Genomic DNA, 21,100 nt, shown 5'->3' on the forward strand with positions numbered 1-21,100 from the left:
GGAAGCAGATGAACAAACCTTAGTGAAACGATTAAGAAAAGACCTCGGTAGCCCCTTCCTCCCACCACCTTGAGAAGAAGGATTCTGACAAGCGAAAACTCGGAAGGATACCGGGCAACTAAAAGTACGACCAAGTTCTGGAATAAAAACCTCAGCTCGATGATCCAATATTGCATTTAAACCCTAATGAACAATGATAGTGCGCTTAATTGACATACTTTTACTGTTTATTTTAATTAATTTTGGACATGAAATATAAAATTAACAGCTTTCTTTCGCCTGAAAGGACTTGCAGGAGCTGGCTATTTAAATAAACAACTCTACTGTAACAAAGCTTGGCAACCATACCTCTAAGACAGATTGTGGAGCAAGATTAAGTTCATCCAGCAAAACCCAACAACCCTCCTTCAAAGCCTACACAGACAGAGAGATATTGAGTACTTCCACGTATAATAAAAATAAAAAAGCTTTAAACCTCAAAGCTGTATTACCTGCAATAAAATTCCATCAGACCAAGCAAACTTCATTCCTTCATCACTCTCGACAGGCAAGTCAGACCCCAGCAAATCCATCATGTCAGTCTGCACCAGATGCCCAATTAGATCTACCCGAATACACCATAAGAGTAAGAATTAAAAACATTTAAAATAATAATGGAAAAACTACCAACCTGCTCAGATAAGTTTATGCGAACTACTTTATGCCCCGAAAATTTTCCTAATGCAACTATCAAACTTGTCTTCCCAACACCTGGACTACCTTCCAATAGAACTGAGAAGTATAGGAACAATTTTAACAGATAAGTAAGAAGATATCATTGAAATCAAAATAACAACAGCCAACTAATGTGTTGAATAGGGGTGTGTCTGAATATGTATCAGACATAGGTGTTGATGCAGGTACCTTACAGAAAACAAATCTAGGAAACCTAGCATGCAACTTATAGTGACATACCTGGCTTTGAAAGTTGCATGGCCCTCAACATTCGTAAAGCATTTTTCCGTGTAGTAGGTGCCAAAAACTCAAATCCCCCTGCTTCAACCTTTTCAGAACCTAGACACACAAAAAGTTGTGTAACCCGTTGACACTAGGGTAAGGATAAAAGGCCAAACAGTTTTGTGTAATACAATTGCATATTGAAAATGAGTCCAAGATTATTCTTTTTTCCAGTCCTCAATACGTAGCTTCGGTACTCAAATCATGGAAAAAAAGAGTCTGACAAAACTCGACTACATAATAAGGTCTAGTATACTGAAGTTTTATCTCCAACCTAAGCCATTGTTTTGTTGCTACCCTCAATTTCCTTAACTGAGTTTAGAACAAGCACAATTACAACAGCCATAATGTCACAGAACCCATTCTAAATTTGGACTTCCAGAATTAAAAAAAAGCATTCGGTACAAGTACAATGTTTTCGATTAACTTGAAAGAAGAGAGAAAAAGAAACAACAAATTATAACTAAAATGCTGCACTATTTAGATTGAATAAGTAATCACCTTTTTCAATATAAAAGGGATCAATACCAAAGACATCATTGTGTAGCATGCTATCTGTGTTAACTTCTGTAGGTGCTCCTATATCACCCCAACCATAGTTCTCCATTTTTGACAGTTTTGAGTACAACAAATTCTTATCGTCCAGCTGCAGAACAAGAAGTCCAAGCACCATTAATCACTAGGAAACTAAAGTTAAAAACAAACATTAAACAACAGCTTTTGAGCAACCAATGAATATCAGAAAGCAAAGCAAGAAATATAACAGCATAAAATATGAAATGTATAATCCCTTCTGAACATACAGACTATTGGGAAAAAGTAACATCATAAATTATGGAATGTATAATTCAACAAACTATTGGGAAAAACAATTGGCATCAATTTGACATGAAAAGTGAGAAAAACACAATTCTATCATTTTCCTTACCATTCAGACACAGCTCCTATTATAGATGCAATACTTCTACTAAACTTGCTTGTATTTTACAATATAACTAGAGAAAGTATTTCTTCTCTTCTTCAGAAGAGCTAACTTTTAATTAAGGCTTGACATATAGAGAATTTTTGCAGAATTTGTGATTCAATTTTTGTTCCTTTTTCTTTATCATGTACATGCTTTCTCTCATTACCCCAAGTGCACTTCCAGATACGTCATGGAAAAGGAACACACAGATGGCAAGCTTTATTCTACTTCTGTTGATACATGCACCCTTTTCCATTAATTGCAATTCTCAATACAATCAACCCACATTCTAACATAGCCATAATCCCCTCAATCTCTCTAACTTCAAGCCTTAACCCACCATAAAACCTTAGTAGACAAGCTTTATTCTAGTTCAGCAGATACACAACCCCTTTACATTAACTGGAAATCTGAATCCAATCAAACACATATCCCACATAACCAAAAACCCCTCAAACTCAAATTTCAAATGGTAAGAAGCTTTCCTGCACCAGTAATTTAAGTCATGACATATGCAACAGTCATTAGAAGGGAATACATGTAAACTTGTTTCTCTTGCAATGATTCAAGGTAATAGCTTTAAGAAATAAACAAAAGGACAGGTTAGTAAAATCCAATAAACACTGGTATTAAGTACTTATGAAGAGTTAACAAGAAAAGATGCCTGAGTTTCAGTTCATTTAATGAACTTTAATGCCAAGCTAAAGATGCCTGAGTTTCAGTTTATTTAACGAACTTTAATGCCAAGCTAACTGAATTTGGTAGTGCTAAAGCCAGCCACTACCATTGTTAGTTGTGGTTGAGAACCATAAAAGCTTACAAACTAACCATAAATCATTGGTACGCTTCTTTAACAACAAAAAACAATAAGAAGAAGAAGACCACATTACCTGTAACAGCTCTAAAAGAAAAGACAAGCATCTTTCCCTCAATTTACAACAATCCTTTTTAGAAAGACCAGTCCCTGAAAATAAAAATAAAGAATAATAAGAGGCAAATATAATGACAAGGATCATTGGTAACATAGAAGACATATAACAGGATTAACAAAGTGTCAAAACAACTAAGAAAATACAGGAAAACAAATGCTAAGAGTAGGTCAATGTTTACCACAAAGGCTAGTCATAATCTAAATAGAAAAAGCATTTTGTGCGAAGTTGTCTGTTTCAGTACTAACAACAAATTCATGTCACATTCTGCGCATCAAGCAGAAGAAGGAATTACAATAACTAATTGTTACTGGAAGTGTATACCTAAACTCAATCCATCAAGCAAAACAAGGAAGGCGCCATGAATAAACGCATGCTCTGGTCCCAATTTAGACATATTAACAAATGCTATCCAAGATAGAAGATCTCTGACAGTAAGGAACCTCCCAATTTGCAATTGATTAAACCACTGTAAGGTACAAGAAATGAATTAGATCAGTGAATTAGATTGATTCAGCACATATCAAACACAATGTAATTTTTTTTTTTTGGACCACCACCAGCCAAGATGATTAAAATTGAAATAAGGAAAAACTAAATTCCATAGGACAAAGAAATACTACGATCATATCCAGTGGCAGTCTCAAAAGGAAAAAAGAGGAGTCAGCATAAAAGAAGAGAACAAGGAAAAGAGCAACTTAAAAAGAACATATTCTAATATCACAAGCATGATAAGGGTAAGCCAGCCCCAACACACAGAATGGATGAACGGTAAGGCAAAGCATTATAAGTTAGAAAGTGTGAGGAAGGGGATTTCTGAATATCATAATTAATCAGAGAGATAATTCTCCAAGCTTTATGATGAAAAAACATGGGAAAGATACTTCAACCTTGCGAAGTTAATTGCGTTATAGTTATCTATAGGCATGGTCAGAAGCCAAAAATAAAGAATTATATCAGAGCATACCTCGTAGAAGTTGACCATAGGGTTAACAATATACGACAGTTCAAAGCGGGATAATCTGCAATATAAATAAAATATTATTACAACATTTCAATGATCTTAGTCGACAACATCTTTTCTTGAAAGCTTCCATACCTATTCAAAGCAATACTCTTAAGCTCGATCAAATCGTTGACAGATGGAACCCATATCTCAGTAAACCTATTACGAAGGGCAGGAGATAATTCCTTTTTACCATAGTCACCACCAGGATTCATAGTTGCAACAACTAAGAAGTTTTCATGAGCTGTAATATTCTCTAGGACGTTTCCTCCTTTCTCAGCCAAAGACTGCACAGAAAATACAAAACAAGTTGTAAGGGTGGAAGTTGCAACTAAAGAACAATATACTCCAAGCAAATAGCTAAAAGAAAATATCATATAATCAGATATTTAGAAACACCCTGCCTAAACTATTCTATGAAATGGCAATACCAGCTGGAGAACAGTTCAACTCAACATGCAGAAGTATAAAAGCACCAGGATATCTAATATTTTTTAACTAGCTGACTTGAAATACACTGCAAAGCCCAAAATCTTCAAACAAGAATCGTTTACCAGTTTCCTTTCGGGCTCCAACACACTATTCAACCTTTCCAGCACACTATCATCAGCCAAAGAAATTTCATCAACAAGAAATAAGTCACCAGACTTCATAGACTGAACAAGAGGCCCATCTTGCCACATAAAAATTGTCTGCCATTTACGATTAAGCTGATCAAGCTCCTGTTTAACCTCCTCTAAACTATCAATATCTTGCAAAGTAACAACAGAATTTGAAAGAAGCCCTTGTCTGTATTTTCTGCTAACTACATTCAGCTGATTAAGGGTTGATGAAGCATGATTAATATCTGAAGAAATATCCTGCACCCGAACATATTTGAGAAGCTTGTCATTATCTTACAGGAAATAAAAATAAGCTAAGAAACCCACAGACTATTTCCAACCAAGACAAACTAACCAACTCTTCAGGAAAATTAATAAGGGCCTTCAATGGCTTCAATCGTTCAATCACATGTTTGTATTCTGAGGACAACCTAGATCTATCTCGAATTGGATAGAAACCCTGTTAAACATTGCATTAGAATCTCGAAGGGAATTTAAATTTCCAACTATAACAATGGCTTGTGAGAAAGAAAGCAAACAAACCCCAAGAAAATCAGACGTTTCAGTATACTGGTGACAATTCAAAATGTGTAAATTTAACCCCAAGGCAATACTCAGTAACTGGCACACTGTAGTCTTCCCACCACCAGTTTCACCAACAAGGAGCACTGGCTCACGGAACTTATAGCAACGTCTAACGAGGAAGTATAATCTTCTCATGCTTGTAGTTAAGATAACACTGCAATGAATGAGATCCTTTAGAATTAAAATGAAATTGAACAGAAATTAGCAGAACCAAGATCAAATAAAACAGGTTATCAGTCCTTACTTCCCAAAACTCTCCGGAACAGGCTCCTCACCAAGCAACTCCTAGAAGAAAAAGAACAGCAAAATGTGAATTAGATGCTAGAACCTTTTAAACAGCAAGCAGAGAATTATTGACCCAATCAAGGTATTATTCCCATTACTGCAAATAAAACAGAAATGGAGACACAGAAACCCATAAAGAAATTCTCAGGTGCAAATGCTTGAAAGAAAAATGCTTCGTCAGGTATGATAATCTTTATACAAGTTAGCAAGCACTAACCTTGCAAACCCATAGACTCTAGTTATTATAGCCAGACTAAATGCATTAAAAAAATTTTACATTTTACCAGTGCATACTGATCTATTTAACCAGATTTACTGGATCTGGTTGAAATGATTCATGGTGGATATTCAAAAAGAAAGATAAACAGTAACTTCCAGCATAAATCAACAAATTAAAGAGAAAAAAAAACTATGAACAGTAGTAACAATAAGAGGTAATGTTCAGCCATCAAGAATTTCAAGAGCAGCATATAGAAAATGACAAATTGTGAATTGGCCAAGCACATTTAAAAAAAAAAAATTGGGAATGTAATGCACACGTCAACTGCATGCAAAACACACAAAATTAACAAACAATAAATCTCCCTCAAAATGCTTGATAGGTCACACATACAATGTAACTGCATATCTGTACCCATTATGCATCAACATGAAATCCCAAACTAGCATGTAGTCCATAAATGGTAAATCCATGAAAAGAGCATGAAAACAGCAATGTAAAACAAATAAATAAATAAATAAAATAATATCAAACTTTATGCAAATTATCTAGATCAAGAAGACAAGATACCGATTTGTATAAGTCATCTTTGACAAGTTTGACACGGAGATGTTTCTCCAAAACTTCTTGAACTACGCGTTTCTCATCCTCAACCCGTAGCCTCTCAGCCAAAAGGTGATATCCATCCCTCGCCAAATCTTCATAAGATATCCCAGAAATTCTGAAGCGATCAGCCCAACGGAACAAGTCCCTTGGAGTTATAAATCCATGTTTTCCAGCAAATACTTTGCTGCTTTGGCGATGCAGCTGCAACTCCTTCATAACCTCAACCATTTTCTTGGCATAGCTTTCAGGTATCTGACACCTTTGCTTCAAAATTGTGCTCAATTCATCTTCTGGTATTTCATCAACATGAATCTCCACAAACCGATTGCGAAATGCTCGAGAAAGCATTTTACGCCCACCATAGAAAGTAGGTGGATTTTGAGTCGCAAAAAGCATGAAATTTGGATGTGCTCGAATTGTTTCACGTAGTTCAGGCACAAAGAGCTCCCTGTTATCATCAAGCAACCGGTTTAGTGCCTCTAGAACATCAGTTGGAGCCAAATTTAACTCATCTAAAACAATCCAGTAACCATTTCGAACTGCTTTAACCAACACACCCTCCTGAAATACAAGCTTCCCATGGGCATCAGTTATGTAAGTACCTAAATACTCCTGCAGATCAGTGTGTTCATGATTGTTTATCCTAACAAATTCATGACCAGTGATGGTAGCAAGATACTGAACAAGGCTAGTCTTCCCACTAGAAGTTGGACCTTGTAAAAGTACAGGATATCTTTTAATAAAAACAGCACGTGACAAGTTCCTTAGATGCTTCTTAATAGTCTCAGTCAGCATATAGTTCTTCAAGAATTCATTAGAACTGGAGTTTTCTTTAATCATTATGTACTGATGAAAAGGTACATAAGAAGGTTTACTTCCTCTTAACAGATAGTGCAAAATCCTTTCCTTCATTTTCTTCGCACTTGGCCTATCCAATAAACTAACAAAAAACATATAGAAACCATCATAAATTGCATTCTGAAACCCAAATTTTCTCTCTGCTTTCCTTGTAAATTCTAGAGCCCTGTACAGAGACCTTAAACTGTATTGTGGCTTTTGATTAGCCCCATCTTGCAGCCTTTCCTCAGAATCCTTCTTGGCTACTTTATAAAGACACCTAATTCTTTCTACTAGATCACTACCTGATCCACTGTCACCCAAAAATTTTTGAATAAATATGTCCAAATCTTGGTCATCCAATATATCATCAACAAAGTATTCTGTAAATCTACTCCGTAAAGCATATGGCAAATCCCGCTTCCCAGCATCAGTTGCAGGATTCATGCAAGCAAATATACGAAAATTAGGATGCCTGTTAATATTACTGACATCACCTCTTTCAGCTAAACAAAGTGACCCATTCTCACCTTCAAGAACGCCAATAACTCTCTGCAAAATCTCAGGAGGAGCCAAATTCACCTCATCAAGCAAAACCCACTGACCATTTCTAAGCGCAGTCACAAAGACACCTTCTACAAAGGAGAACACCATCCCAGAAGAAGCAATCTGCCTGTGGGCAGTTTCAAGTCTAGCAGAAAAATCCTCCCAAGCTTTTACTTTCTTTTCCACATCTAAAGGTTTTTTCCGCTTTCTTGCTGAGCCAGACCTCTCTTGTTCGATTAACTTTTTGAATAAATTAACACCATTCTTAAGTTTACGAAGTAACTTCTCCCAATTCTTACTGCACAAAAGCTCTTGCAAACGAGCAAAATATTCATCGTTTCCCTACATATTCAAAGCAAACAGGGGTAGAAGTTACATCCCAACATAATTTACAACAGAAGGAAACAAATTAGTAAAACTAAGAATACCTTCAAGGAAAATGCCCTTGAAAAAAGAAATTTAAATTCATTGTATAGGGGAATGCAAATAGACCGAGCATCCATAGGCTTGAATCCTCCTAATAGATCAGCAACATCACTTTGCTGACTTAAGTTCTGGGGGGAAAAAAGAAAAAAAAAAAGCATAATGACATAAGTGTGCTATCTGCAAATGCCAATCTATTATTCACAGCCCCATGTATATGAATCTGCCTGTGTGATAGATAGAGAGATGATCAACCAGCATACCAGAACAGTAAGTTTCTGCCCTAGCCTCATAGCCAGATTCTGCACAAGTGTAGTCTTGCCTGTGCCAGTTTCACCAACCAATAGAACAGGCTCATTGTACTTAACAGAGCAAGCTATTCTCTCAAGTATATGCAAAGAACTACGAATCTTGACAAAAGGTCTCTTTTCATCATATAACTGCAAGAATCACAACATCAAAAAGAAGCAAAAGATAATCAAAGTCAAAATAACACAATCCAAAAAGCTTGCTACTCACAGTTGCTTCAGTTCGTTGAAGAGTGACTCGTCCAATCCTAAGTTCAGAAAGCAAATCCTGCAATTAAACTCTCAGTATGCGAACCAAATTGTCATCTAATACTCATATGACGTATCTCACAACAACCTAAGATAATAGGCACCTTAATTATAGGTTCATCGTGAGGATACAAAGTTTCTGCCTGATAAGTTGAAACCGCCCACTTCTTTGCAATCTCTTTCATTATAGCCAGCCTGTTTCTAACTGATGTTGAAAAGCTAGCAAAAACTTCCACAGCCTATAAGAACGAAAAATTAACTCACTAAGAACAACATGTAGACTATACCAATAACAAAATCAGAAGTATATATATAAAATACTAAGCAAAAATCATACCTCCTGATAAATCCAAGAGCGTTCAGAGGCTGGCAGAACATCAGACGAAAAACTATAACCCAATCCAGCAATTCTCTTGCACAACTTGAGTAGATCCCTGTCATCAAGTGCCAGGAAAGTTTAATCTAGCTGCTGCCATCACAATACAGAATCATTAGTGACCTCTTACCTCAATGAGAACTTGCTGAGTGAACTTAAGGAAACAGATTTTCCAGGATTGAAGTCCACAGATTGGTGTAGATAGACGAAGTTAACCCCTTCAAAAGTTTCTGAAGCAAAAGCACAATTAGTAGCCAACAAACAACATAGCCCAACAACAGAGCTTCTTGAGGCATGGTTGGACCTACCTACAAGCTTTTTAGCAAGAGGCTCCAAATTTGGATACCATGCTGTTACTATCTTTTCTAAGTCAAGATTACTTGGTGGCTCAATCATCACTTTCCTCCACAGGACTCCATTCAAATTCCCACCTGCCACCAAAAATTGCAATGGAAACCATAACTAAAAGTACATGAAGCCTAACAGCCTGTAAAAGATACAGTAAAGAAAATTTCATTATACAATACACCAAATTCATCACAAATGCTTATATTTCTAGGATTGTCAAGTTATTTCTAACATAAATTATTATGAGAGAGTCACTATTATAATCACTTGAATTCGATTTTTTCTTTACAAGCTTTATATTGAGATTGTGACCTCCAGATTTGTTTTTAACAACTGATTGCAAGATAGGATCAAAGAGTTTGTTTCAGAAGGCGTGTACACCAATGGGCCCTTTAACTATGACCAAGAAACTTATGGAATTGAGCCTTTACCAAGGATAAGAATTACAGATGTCTCTCCAGCAGCATATTGTAACAAGAAAAGGAGAAAAAGAAACCATGAAAACACAAAATACACAATGAAGCACCTGGTTTTAGAAGATTGAATACTAGAAGTATTCCTTCAACTTTAACCAAGATCAAACTACAAAGATCTCTCCAGAGATAATGTCAGGTACCCTTAGAAAACTGGTAAAAGTAACCAAGGAGCAACACTCCAACGGAACACAGAGCTCAGCACATAAACAACTGAGAAATTGAAGTTCACTCAGAAAAATAAACAGTAAAAAGGAAAAAAACGAAAAAATCAACCAGCAAGTTTTAGAATGGAGAATAAGAAAGCATTAACAGACCTTCTATTCCGTGAGAGATATCACTTTTGGAAGTAGAAATAGTTGAAAATAAACGGAAGCTCTCGGCCACCCTAATTTCCTGCACAAGAAGCTCTGTTGGTTTCTAAAAACATTAACCGAGGGATCAAGCCATTTTCTCTATTTGTTCTGTCTGTCACAAGAGTTGCTATTGATGTAGAACAAGATGAAATAAGTTATAAGTACGTTCCTCAAAATTAGACATGAGAAAATTACACTAACTGGTAACAAGGAGAGTGATTTAAGAAAAGAAAAGCAAGACTTTTTCAATCAAGTAGAAGCTGCATAGAAACAGGACTTCATTTGGACTCGAGTTCAGCTTCAACAAAGAAAAATTCAAAACAGCAAACAGCCTAATCAAGGCCTGATTAACATTCATACAATTAACCAGGTTAATCCAATTAAAACGCTATAACAGTTCAAAGAGAACTTTTCATCCCTGCAGCTACAAGGTCAAACGGGAACAACACTAATTTCATCATGAAATTTTAGGACAGAGTCACATACCTCCCCGAAACCAGTTATAAATAAGCTTGAACCTTCCAACAACGGTAATATAATAGATAGCACATCTGATGGTGCTTTGTCAATATCCTCAAATACAACCCAAAATCCATTCAGAACAGCCTGAGGGAAAGTAGAATTTGAAAAATAAGCCAGACCCAGAAGATCGGGAGCAAAAGTAAGAAAAACAATAAAACTCATTACAAACCTGAGTAAGTGATCCAGGCTGCCATCTAAATTCACCAGGTTGCTCAGTACAAACATAACTCCCAACCAATGTTTTTCCATCAATTTGATCATCCATGTGAATAGAAAGAACTACAGACAGAAACATACCATGAACAAGAAATAAACATAAATGAGCAAGCAGACAAGAGAGAAAGAACAGACTGCATACGAACTTAAGCATCAAGTTGTGTAAGGACATCCACGGGATATTTGACCAGTTTCGGACCACCCATATTAAGAGTTATTATTATTAGTTTCCAAATTATTAAAGTTAGGAACTGGCACCTGTATTTGAGTTATATGCAATTTAAAGGCTAAAGATAAGATAGAAAATCAGGATCTCCGAATTTTCTTGAAATCTCTAGAGGCAGGTCCTTAACATTATTATTGTTTTATTTATGGCTTACGAGTTTTTAGGATTTATTTTTTATAATTGCCTATGTTTAGTAGAAAACAAACATAAGCACAAAAGCCATAGTGAAGAACAACTTCATGAGAGTTCCAGAAATAATTATAATTCTATTCATACAATGTGAAGCCATACTAAACTAGGGTTTGACCATAGTACAATTAGGCAGCAAATATAATTGGGTAAGACCTGCCTTAAGGTCCTTATAAGAACCCTTAGCTTTCTGTGTAACCAATAAAATCAGAGCACCTGTTTAAATAAACTGATGAAATATTACCTAAGTTCTATCAAGGTACTGAATACTCCTACAGAATAACATTTTATCCAAGATAATTAATACCCCAATATAATAAGAAGCGAAAAACGTAATTTTGACCATTACTCCTCCATGTTACTAGCCTTGTTGACAACATAATGAAAATAGGTAAGTATGTATCTTTAAAAGTGACTAAATGGTAGGTATTCTCTGAGCTGCTATCAAACGGTAGTATGGTTATAAATATGCATAAAGATAAGAATAATAATAAAGAATTATTAAAAATAGAATACCATGGTTCCCACTATCAGAGGCCATCTTGCTAATAAGGGCAGATTTCCCAGCACCTGCAGGGCCATACAGAAGAACAGGCCATTTTTGACTGACTGCCAAGAGCACCATCTCAAAACTTCGCTTTGATCTAGAAGTCGTGACAAAAGGTATTCCAGCTGACTTATCATCCCTGAATCACAAAATGAAGTCAGCAAAACACTAAAGCCACAAACAACCGTGAGCCCATGAGTTCAATATAACGGCAAAATAAAACAACAGTTTCAGGCCAATTTCACATACCACTCCACCAGCCTCTGATTTCTTAAAGGTGGCTCATTTTCATGAAATTCTGATGATGTAAAAGAACAAAGGCCACAAGATTGCTGGTAGTTTTCTTGGCTGAAACTAAGTTCTATATTTTCAGAATCCAACTTATTGTGTTCAAAGGTTCCAAAATATGCACCAGCTTTCTCAATAGCTATATCTTGGCAGAATTCCTCCCATCTGAAAGGAGTCGAGACAAGATTCAACAAAAACGCAAAATATGAAACCTCTGTCCATTATAAAACAGAAGCTGTGTAAGCTGTCTATTATAAGCAATTTGTTATGAAGAAAAACATACCGCAGAAAACAAGAATGTGCTTCTTCGGCCCCAACACCAAACTTTGAGACTGCCTTGTCATTCATATTTAAGATTACAGATAGTATCCGTATGCCACACCATCTTATGTCAGAGATATCCTTTTGAAAGCTGATATCACTGCCTTGATCAAGATTTACAACCTCCCTTACGAAGTCCAAGAAACATGACCAATCCCAATATTTAGAGAAAACATTGGTTTCCGCAACCAGAAGGCGATAAGATGTCCGCACAACATGCAAGTAATGAGTAATAACCTGATTTAAGTAAAAAAGACAAAGCATGTAATGAATGGGAAGCAGAACAAAATAGTTAACTTCTAATCTTCTAGCATGATATAAGAAAGACAGCAAAAAAAGAGTATTATTGAGTAGGATATCATAACTAAAAGATTTCTTTACTGGATACTGAATTAACTTAGAGAACACCTCTGCCCTTAAGCAGATTCACCACGTAAAATGGATGTAAATATAATGCTGTCAAAAATATTGATCAAAGCATAACCCCTGACCACAACTTATCTCCACATCCAACAATTTGGTTATGCCTTATAATCAACACAAAGTTGCCAGACATCTGACCATGAATGTTGTATTTACGATATCTTAGCTAGATATGTTGAACAAAAGAAAACTTGTTCTAGTTCTGACTATGAGAAATAAATTAAGGCCAAATATACCTCTGCAGATAGCTCAAAATCACTCCCTTTCATCAAAATGCGCTCAAAAGGAGGAGGAGCAAATTTGAAGTAATTTAATGCAGACCTGGTCCAGAGAAAAGAAAAGACCAACTTACTTTCAAATGTTGCTACAAATAAATCGTGTAATGATGTATATAGCATAAAAAATGAATTTATATCCATGTGAAAACTCAGACAGCATCCATTTAAAGCATGAATGAAGGAACATCAAATTCAGCTGTCCTAGCAGAGTTTCTAGAATGAAATACAGCCAAATGATTCAAACAATCACCTATTAACAACTCAAGGCATAACAGCCAATTTCTAACATAAAGCTTAATTAAGATGTTCGCTTTCAAATTATTGCATTTACACCAAGCAAAAATACAAGAAAAGACAAACAACCATCCCATAATTTGGCATGCTCACCTATAAGAAGTATAAAGGTGAAAAAGTTTATTCATCATCAGTGGCAATCAGGAATTTACAAGGTGAAGTGGTATAAAGTAGGCCATCCTCTTCAGAATTAACTAAACTTAAAATTAAAAAAGAAAAATTGTCTTCGGGTTATGTAGAAATATACAGCTAGATTAGATTTAGATACAAATGTAACCCGCCCAAAGTTATTTTCTGAACAGGCCTAGAACAGAGAAAAATGATGCAATAACATAAATTTACCCCAACAAAAAAGGAGCCAAATCAAGGGCACGGCAGAAAGCTAGGCAAGCAAGCTCATGAAGATCCAAACCCCTCCCATGTTGAATATGGAACTCAATAACATTAATAACTTCATCATCATCAAGATATCCTGATTCAGCAACACTAGCACCTAAATTTGACCTCAAACTAGGCACAAGCCGTAGCAAAGTCACAGCTTTGTCCACCACTCTTCGTGCTATTGGGCGAAAGCACCCAATCAATGGAATTGTGTACTTAGGGTGGAGAAGTAACTCTGCCAGAGAACTCACTACTTCTTCTTCAGTCACCAGGCATCCCTGTCCCAAGTTCCAACCAAATTCAAAATAGATAATTGTTTAAATTTAAACCAACTATTCAAAATAGCAATAAAAATAATACAAAATCACATAATTTGAGAATATTGAAGCCAATAACTATTAAATTTTGAATTTTAACGGCTAAAATAAATTGTGCAATGCACTAAATAGTTTTCATCTTTCCTCGTTTATCAATATGAAAAAATCGCCCCCGCCACAAAAAACTAACAAAAAGAATGAAATCAATTTGGGAAAAGAAGAAGTGAAAAGAAAAATGATTCATGATGAACCGCTGGACTCAACATTAGCATTCAACACCCTAAATTCTTAAAAGGATAAATAATTTTCTTTTTCCGTTCTTTGCCTTCCTTTCCTATTCTCCACAAATTGATCATCCCCCAACAAAATAAAACAAACAAGGAAAAGGCCAAGCAAAACCTGTAGGAAGAATAAATACCTTTTCCACAAGGGACTGGAAGCGCCGAACAAGCCCAACCTTAGGGCAGCGAGCAAGAAACCTCTGAAGTGACAATTCAAGACTAAAACTCCCGTCCATAGACATTTCTCCCTCAAGACAAAAAAATAAACAAACAAACTATATATTAATTATAAAAAAAAACGCAGCTTTTTAATCCAGAAAAAGATATGCACGGCTCGGAAGCAACGCCAGTTTTCTTTGCGTTTTAACCTGCAAAATCACTTTAAAAGAAAAAAAATTAAGAGTAAAAGGAAAAGGAAAATCAAATGTATTTTTAGTTCATTTCTTCCTTGCTTTGCTACCTCTTTCTTGAGCTACTTGAAGTTCTGTCCTTTCTTTCAGGGTTTAGGGTTTTTCAAAACGAAGCGCTTTTCCATTTATATATTTGAGAAGAAGCGCCGTTTCTACGTAACTTTTAATATTTGTTTCTTTTGGCTTATATAAGGTGGTAAGTTCGGTGGTAGATTTTTTCGTATGCTTCAATTTTTCGGAGGTTCTACTCCGTAAAAAGCTTAGGAAAAGTTCATAAGTGGGTTGAAAACAATTGCAAATGGGTTAGTTTTAAAATTTTTGATAAAATGTATAATTTGTCAGATTTTTTGATAAAATGCTATATACTTTAATAAATTCATATAAATATTGATAATTTAATAGATATATGGATAAAGTCTTAGATATTTTAATAAATAAATTGATAGAAGTATATTGATAAAGTCTTAAATATTTTGATAAATTCAAAATTTTAGTTATTTTGTTAAAATATTAGATATTTTGGTAAATTTATAAAAATATTAGCAAATCAATAGATATGTTGGTAAAATATTAGATATTTTGATAAAAATATTAACTATATTGGCAAATCTTTAGCAATTTTGATAAATCGTTAGATATATTAGTAAATCTTTAAAAATATTGATATATAATTAAAAATATCAATAATTTTTTGGTAAATTATTAGATATATTAGTAAATCCTTACAAATATTGATATATATTATTAGATATATTAGTAAATCCTTACAAATATTGATATATTGTTAGAAATATTGGTAAATTCTTAAATGTTTTGGTAAAGTTATAAAAATTTTAATAATTGTTAAGACTTGATATAGGGTTTGAAAAAGGGTAAACTATTAAAATAGTCGCTTTTGTTTATCTCAAATTATATTTTAGTCATTTATGTTTGAAATGTTACATTTTAGTCACTTACATTAATGTATTGTAACATTTTAGTCACTAAACCGTTAATTGTCGTTAACGGCGTAACAGTAAGCTGACGTGGCACATTAAATCACCATTTCAAATAAATTTTTATGTTAAATTATACAATTGGTCCTCATATTTTTTTCGTTTTGAACATTTTTTTTTATTCTTCTAACTTTCTTTTTTTGTTCTTTATTTTTCATTTTTTTTTTTGCTTCTCCTCGTATTTTCTTCCCTTCTCCATCTTTTTTAATTTAGTTTTTCTATATTTTCCATTTGTTAAAACTTTTTTATGTTTATGAAAAAAGAAAAGGCAATAGTTGAAACCAAAATAAAACTTATTTTGCATATTTTTACCGCACAAATACAAACCCTCATCGCCCACCGTAGCATTAATGAACCAAATTTGGATCTTTCACTAACCTAGTCCACAAGCTTGCCTTACTCGAAGACCTCGCCAGTCGTGACTTATAGCAGTCCACCCTTAACAAAGTTTCCCAAGTCTGTTCCCTTAACATCCTAACCAACCCCCACAACCACCTTATCTATCTTACCTACAACATTATCGCCCTCTCGAAACTACACTATTTCACAAATTCTTCAAACAAGCTCTACACTCTCAATAACTAAAATGACCACTATACGAAATTTACCATCAACTTTACCTAAACCAATTTAGTTCCATACTTCCTTTCTTTCTTCAATTCATCCATGCTCGGCTTTTAATCAAGCTTGCTTGGGAATATCCAAAAAAGTTTAGATCAATTTTATTGTTTGCTTAATTTTATTCGTGAGAAAATAAAAGGAAATGAAAGAAATAATCTACACGATTTTACAAAAATTTAGAATTGGAAAAAATTTGTTTTGAATATAAAGATTTCAATTTATGTTTAGATTTGATTAAGGAATGACTTTTTATCTTGATTAGCTAGATCCAATTTTAGTTTCAAAATTAGATTATATTTAAATCGAGATTCGATTAAAAATTATTGATATTCGATTTTGAGTGAAATTCAATATAAGAATTATATGAAAGAAATAATGACTTGATTTATTTGGTGGGCAAAAATTATATATTTGTAGTAAAAAATATAATAAGAGAAAAATAAAGGGAAAGAAGAAAAGGAAAAAAAATAAATTATTTTAAAAAAATAAAAAATAGGGACTAATTTTAACAAATAAAAAATATAGAAAAACTACATTATAAGAAATGGAGAAGGAAAGAAAATAGAAAGAGAAAAAAAAAAGAGAATAGAAAGTAAAGAAAAAAAAAAAGAAAGTTCAAAGAACATGGGTACATTCATCCATATTTGATGGGTACACTCATCCATATTTGTGGTTGATGTAATGATCACCATGAGATAAAATAGGATATTAGTTTTCTATTTACCGGTTAAAGAAGAGAGAATATTTTTCACCCCACAAAGAAAACTTTTTCTAATTCTGTGTTTTGATTCAATTGGTTCGAGCCCACACTCAAAACAATTCATGGTATGAGGATAGAAGAGAAGATCATTTGGTTGAAAGTCGGAAAATATCAAGGATCCACTTATCAAAAAATATAAGTGCATATTCATTTAAGGTTTATTGTTATAAATATCACAACTCGAGTGGAATTTTTAGAATTTTAATTTTTTGTTGTAAGAAAATCGTTTTCAAACCGAATTTGTTTCCAACAGTTAGAACAGCAAAACATTGTTTTGAATTTAGTCGTACTTGTAAGCTATTTTTATAATAATCTAAAATAGTTTTAACTTAGGAGATTTAATGAGATTTTACTCTGTAACCCAGTTCTGTTGTGCTCGTATCCGGATTCGACGAATGGGTCGGGTAAGGGCATGAATAGTACAATCCCTACCAATAGTATTACCAGTACCACCATCATGGTACTATAATTATTATCCTCATAGCCATATTAATGACTCCCCCGCCTGATTTGATTTCCTAAAATCCCCAATTAGGATCTCAGCAATTTACAAAAAATGGAAGAAAAAAAATGAAGGCGCTCAAGCAACAATTATATTCCCAGCAGAGAAGGTACGAATAGCAACAAATATTTCTCCGAGAACAGTTAGAAAAACGAAGACAGATGGATTTAAGGGACGAAAGAAATGAGAAGATTATTGAGGAATTGAGAGCGACCGAAAAAGCCTAGAGGCAAGCCTTCCAAGAGAATGAGACGACTCACTCTACTCACAGACAACAGGTGACACTAGGAGTGCAAGTGATCCTGCAGACAATAGCATTAGCCAGAGCTAATGGTTGAATAAAGATGTGTACAATGAGTGTTTTATTTTGGTTAGCAAAATTTTGAAATCCAAGACCACCAATATTCAATGATTAGCATCATGTATCCCAACTAACCAATGCCAACTTCCTTTTATTGTTGCACTCCTTCAAACAAAGTTGTGTACCATTTTTTTTTTCAATTTCTTGTAAGGATCACCGTTGTTTGCATGAAAAAGTTTGATATTGTCATGACTACGAACTTGGCTAGTATAACACACCCTACTATGGATAGGAGGCTTGCACTCCATCCGCTAAGTCGACTTCAAACTTTATCATGCACAGACTAGTACTTATTCTTGGTGATACGTTTATGGAAGAGTAGAATAATTGCTAATATGATCAACAGTCATAGCATTTGTGTTTGAGGAGAAATGGATCTTTGTCTTTCAAGTACTAATCTTGTGACCCAAGTGAAGACAAAAAAAGTCGTAATATATGTTTGACCATTGTGGCTTGTCCCACATCTGTTTTATAGAAAATCACCAAGTCCTCTTCAAAAAATAGATGTGATAAAGGTGTCCCATTTTTTCTAAGTTTAATAGGCTCCCATTCTTTACGCTTAATTGCATCATGAATGCTTTGGCCAAGACGTTTGATCCCAAAGCACAAACATATATGGAAAGAGGGGATTCTTTCATCGGATTCCTCTTGTCCTGAAATCTTCGGTTAAGGACCCATTGAAATCTTTGTAAAAAAAAAAGAAGCACAATGCATAATAACATGGACAAAATTCTGTGGAATGCCTCCATCTATAATTGACTCATTTAAAAATATCGTCTCACTTTATCCTTTTTCGAATCTACTTTAATTGCTATTCATCCCATTTTCCCTTTATTAGTCCTCTATCAATTGGATAACCTTTTTAAGCAATTTAAATGTTATCAGCAATACATCTTTTAGTTACGAAGCTCACTTAATTTTAGTCAATCCATAATTGAATAATTGGCTTTAATCTATTGATAGTTGTTAGTCACCACCTTATAAAGCACCGATGACAAACTAATTAGCCTGAAATGTGAAAAATTGTTAACACCACTACTTTTAAGGATAAAGACAATTAAGTTTTTGTTTAACTCCAAATTGAGGATGCCTTTGTCACTGACATGTCGCACCAAGTTACAAATATCATTTCCCAAAACCTACCATCGGCATTGGAAAAATTGTGTGTGCAAGCCATAAAGCCAGGGGTTTTTGGAGGAACCATGTCAAAAAGCATCTTTTTAACTTCTTCATTCGAAACCCTCTTTTGAAGGGAATCCAAGGTGTTTGAATCAATAGTGGGAAATCTACCACTTATATAAATTATAAAAGTAAAAATAATCATTCTTTTCAAAGTATCATCGTCGTATCATTGTCATTGCATAGATCATCTTTCCTCCTTTTAATAATTCTATTGTAGAAGTATTTCGTATTGTAATCCCCCTTGTAAAATCCACTCACATCTAGCCTTCCGGTGCCATAGGACTTCCTCTAATTCAAGGATTTTCTCAAATTTCATTCTAAGATCATTGTAAAAATACGAGAGTTTTTTGGACTCATTTTTCTCTAATGCCATTTTGGTTCCCTTGAGCATGCCATAATAATCTTTTTCCTAGTCCTAATATTACCGAACACTATTTGATTCTATTTTTTAACTATTGTGACAAATCATAATGAGATATTATTGGATTGTTGCCTTATTGATTTAATAAGCTCTCCAAACAGCTCATGTGTTAGCCAACCTAAAAATAATTAGAATAATTTTTAATGGCTTATTGATTCACGGACTTCGGCCTTTATAAAAAAATGTTGAAAAAGCCTCGATTTGCAACCATTCAAACTAATTTCGTTCTACCTTTTGTTGGAACAGAAGTTGGACAAACTAGAGAGAACATAACAAATTCAAATTGTAAATAAGTCAAAGAGATAAGAGAGAATCGATACACAATATTTATTAACACAATTCGGATTCACGAATCCTACTATACGAAACCTCACTTAGAGAATTGTTTTGCTCAACAATTTATTTGGTACAACTATTGGCTGAAACCTAATCTACCCTCTCCTAATGAATAATTGCAATCCCAAAATCGAACCTAAATTGTTACAAATTACTCTCCCCAAATACAAAGCAAATCGACAAGCTAACTATTCATAGCTTTTCTCTAACATTAATCAACAGCTAAGAGATAAGAAACGATCACTAATTTAAACAATGATTTTATCTAAATATTTATCCTGACAAATAATCCCATAAACAACAGCATAATCATATATCGCATGGTTGCTAGAAATGCCCTTATCCGAAAAGATAAGTATAAACTCTAACAAATCAAATAGTTTAAACTTTTCATGCTACTTCAAAATATGCGTGATGGTGCTGATAGCTCTGAAGTATTGGGCCCAAAAGTCACATATTGTCAATTGTTGGTCTATCCCTTATTCTAACAGGTTATGGAACAATAGAACAGCCATAACTCCTATAGTGATCTATGGTCTAACTTATCTCTTTCTAGGTGATAGATCACAGTTCCGGGGCTAAGCGACTCCCAGTCAAAATTGCTCTAACCTTTCAAACATTATACCCTACTCCAAGTAAACTCCCCCCGAATCCCTGATATTATCGACAAACATGAAATTTCGAAACCGGTCATAGCCTCCTGAATAAATTGACTCCGTCATCAATCAAGCACGAACTAAAGATCCAAAATATATAAAATTAAAAAAAAACTATTTACGAAAATTTATTTGATAACATATTAATTATAAAAGTTCAAAAATTATATAAAAATTCATTTTTTTTAATTTATCAAATATTATTATAATTTATAAATTCTAAAAAATAAAAAATTATATACAATTACATAGAATATAAGTAATTAAAAAGTATATAAAATTTTTGATAACTTAAAAGAGTTTCAAATAAAAGATAAACAAGACTGTCGAATTAATGTCGGTATATGACTGAGCCTAATCCAGTGTCAGAATACAGTGAACAAAAATAATTTATCACTTTTCACAAGACATGCACATTTTTTCTCTAACAAATATTGAAAATAATTTACATGCAAGAAGTCAAA

General features: G+C 34.1%; 1 protein-coding gene across 4 annotated transcripts in view; it reads right to left on the reverse strand.

Moving 5' to 3' along the window:
- LOC107897422 (midasin) overlaps positions 1–14,961 on the reverse strand; it is a 33,385-nt gene extending 18,424 nt beyond the window's left edge. For 3 of the 4 annotated variants that reach the window (XM_041079698.1, XM_041079699.1, XM_041079696.1), the window contains exons 1-31: positions 14,530–14,955; positions 13,756–14,072; positions 13,078–13,162; positions 12,381–12,655; positions 12,059–12,262; positions 11,779–11,948; positions 10,801–10,910; positions 10,596–10,715; positions 10,071–10,149; positions 9,241–9,363; positions 9,063–9,162; positions 8,894–8,990; positions 8,661–8,795; positions 8,519–8,575; positions 8,263–8,439; positions 8,005–8,130; positions 6,158–7,918; positions 5,327–5,367; positions 5,041–5,236; positions 4,853–4,957; positions 4,450–4,755; positions 3,989–4,182; positions 3,857–3,911; positions 3,214–3,358; positions 2,851–2,924; positions 1,498–1,642; positions 955–1,053; positions 671–771; positions 492–581; positions 349–414; positions 19–183 (exon numbers count right to left, since the gene is read on the reverse strand). In XM_041079698.1, coding sequence (XP_040935632.1) covers positions 19–183; positions 349–414; positions 492–581; positions 671–771; positions 955–1,053; positions 1,498–1,642; positions 2,851–2,924; positions 3,214–3,358; positions 3,857–3,911; positions 3,989–4,182; positions 4,450–4,755; positions 4,853–4,957; positions 5,041–5,236; positions 5,327–5,367; positions 6,158–7,918; positions 8,005–8,130; positions 8,263–8,439; positions 8,519–8,575; positions 8,661–8,795; positions 8,894–8,990; positions 9,063–9,162; positions 9,241–9,363; positions 10,071–10,149; positions 10,596–10,715; positions 10,801–10,910; positions 11,779–11,948; positions 12,059–12,262; positions 12,381–12,655; positions 13,078–13,162; positions 13,756–14,072; positions 14,530–14,634 — 5,823 coding nt within the window. In that variant the 5' untranslated portion in view covers positions 14,635–14,955. Of the gene's footprint in view, positions 1–18; positions 184–348; positions 415–491; positions 582–670; positions 772–954; positions 1,054–1,497; positions 1,643–2,850; positions 2,925–3,213; positions 3,359–3,856; positions 3,912–3,988; positions 4,183–4,449; positions 4,756–4,852; positions 4,958–5,040; positions 5,237–5,326; positions 5,368–6,157; positions 7,919–8,004; positions 8,131–8,262; positions 8,440–8,518; positions 8,576–8,660; positions 8,796–8,893; positions 8,991–9,062; positions 9,163–9,240; positions 9,364–10,070; positions 10,150–10,595; positions 10,716–10,800; positions 10,911–11,778; positions 11,949–12,058; positions 12,263–12,380; positions 12,656–13,077; positions 13,163–13,755; positions 14,073–14,529 lie in introns of all 4 variants that reach the window. The other variant, XM_041079697.1, reaches the window with a different exon arrangement.
- Positions 14,962–21,100: the final 6,139 nt, after the last annotated feature.

This window comes from Gossypium hirsutum, chromosome A10 (assembly GCF_007990345.1).
Source record: "Gossypium hirsutum isolate 1008001.06 chromosome A10, Gossypium_hirsutum_v2.1, whole genome shotgun sequence".
Lineage (NCBI taxonomy): Eukaryota > Viridiplantae > Streptophyta > Magnoliopsida > Malvales > Malvaceae > Gossypium > Gossypium hirsutum.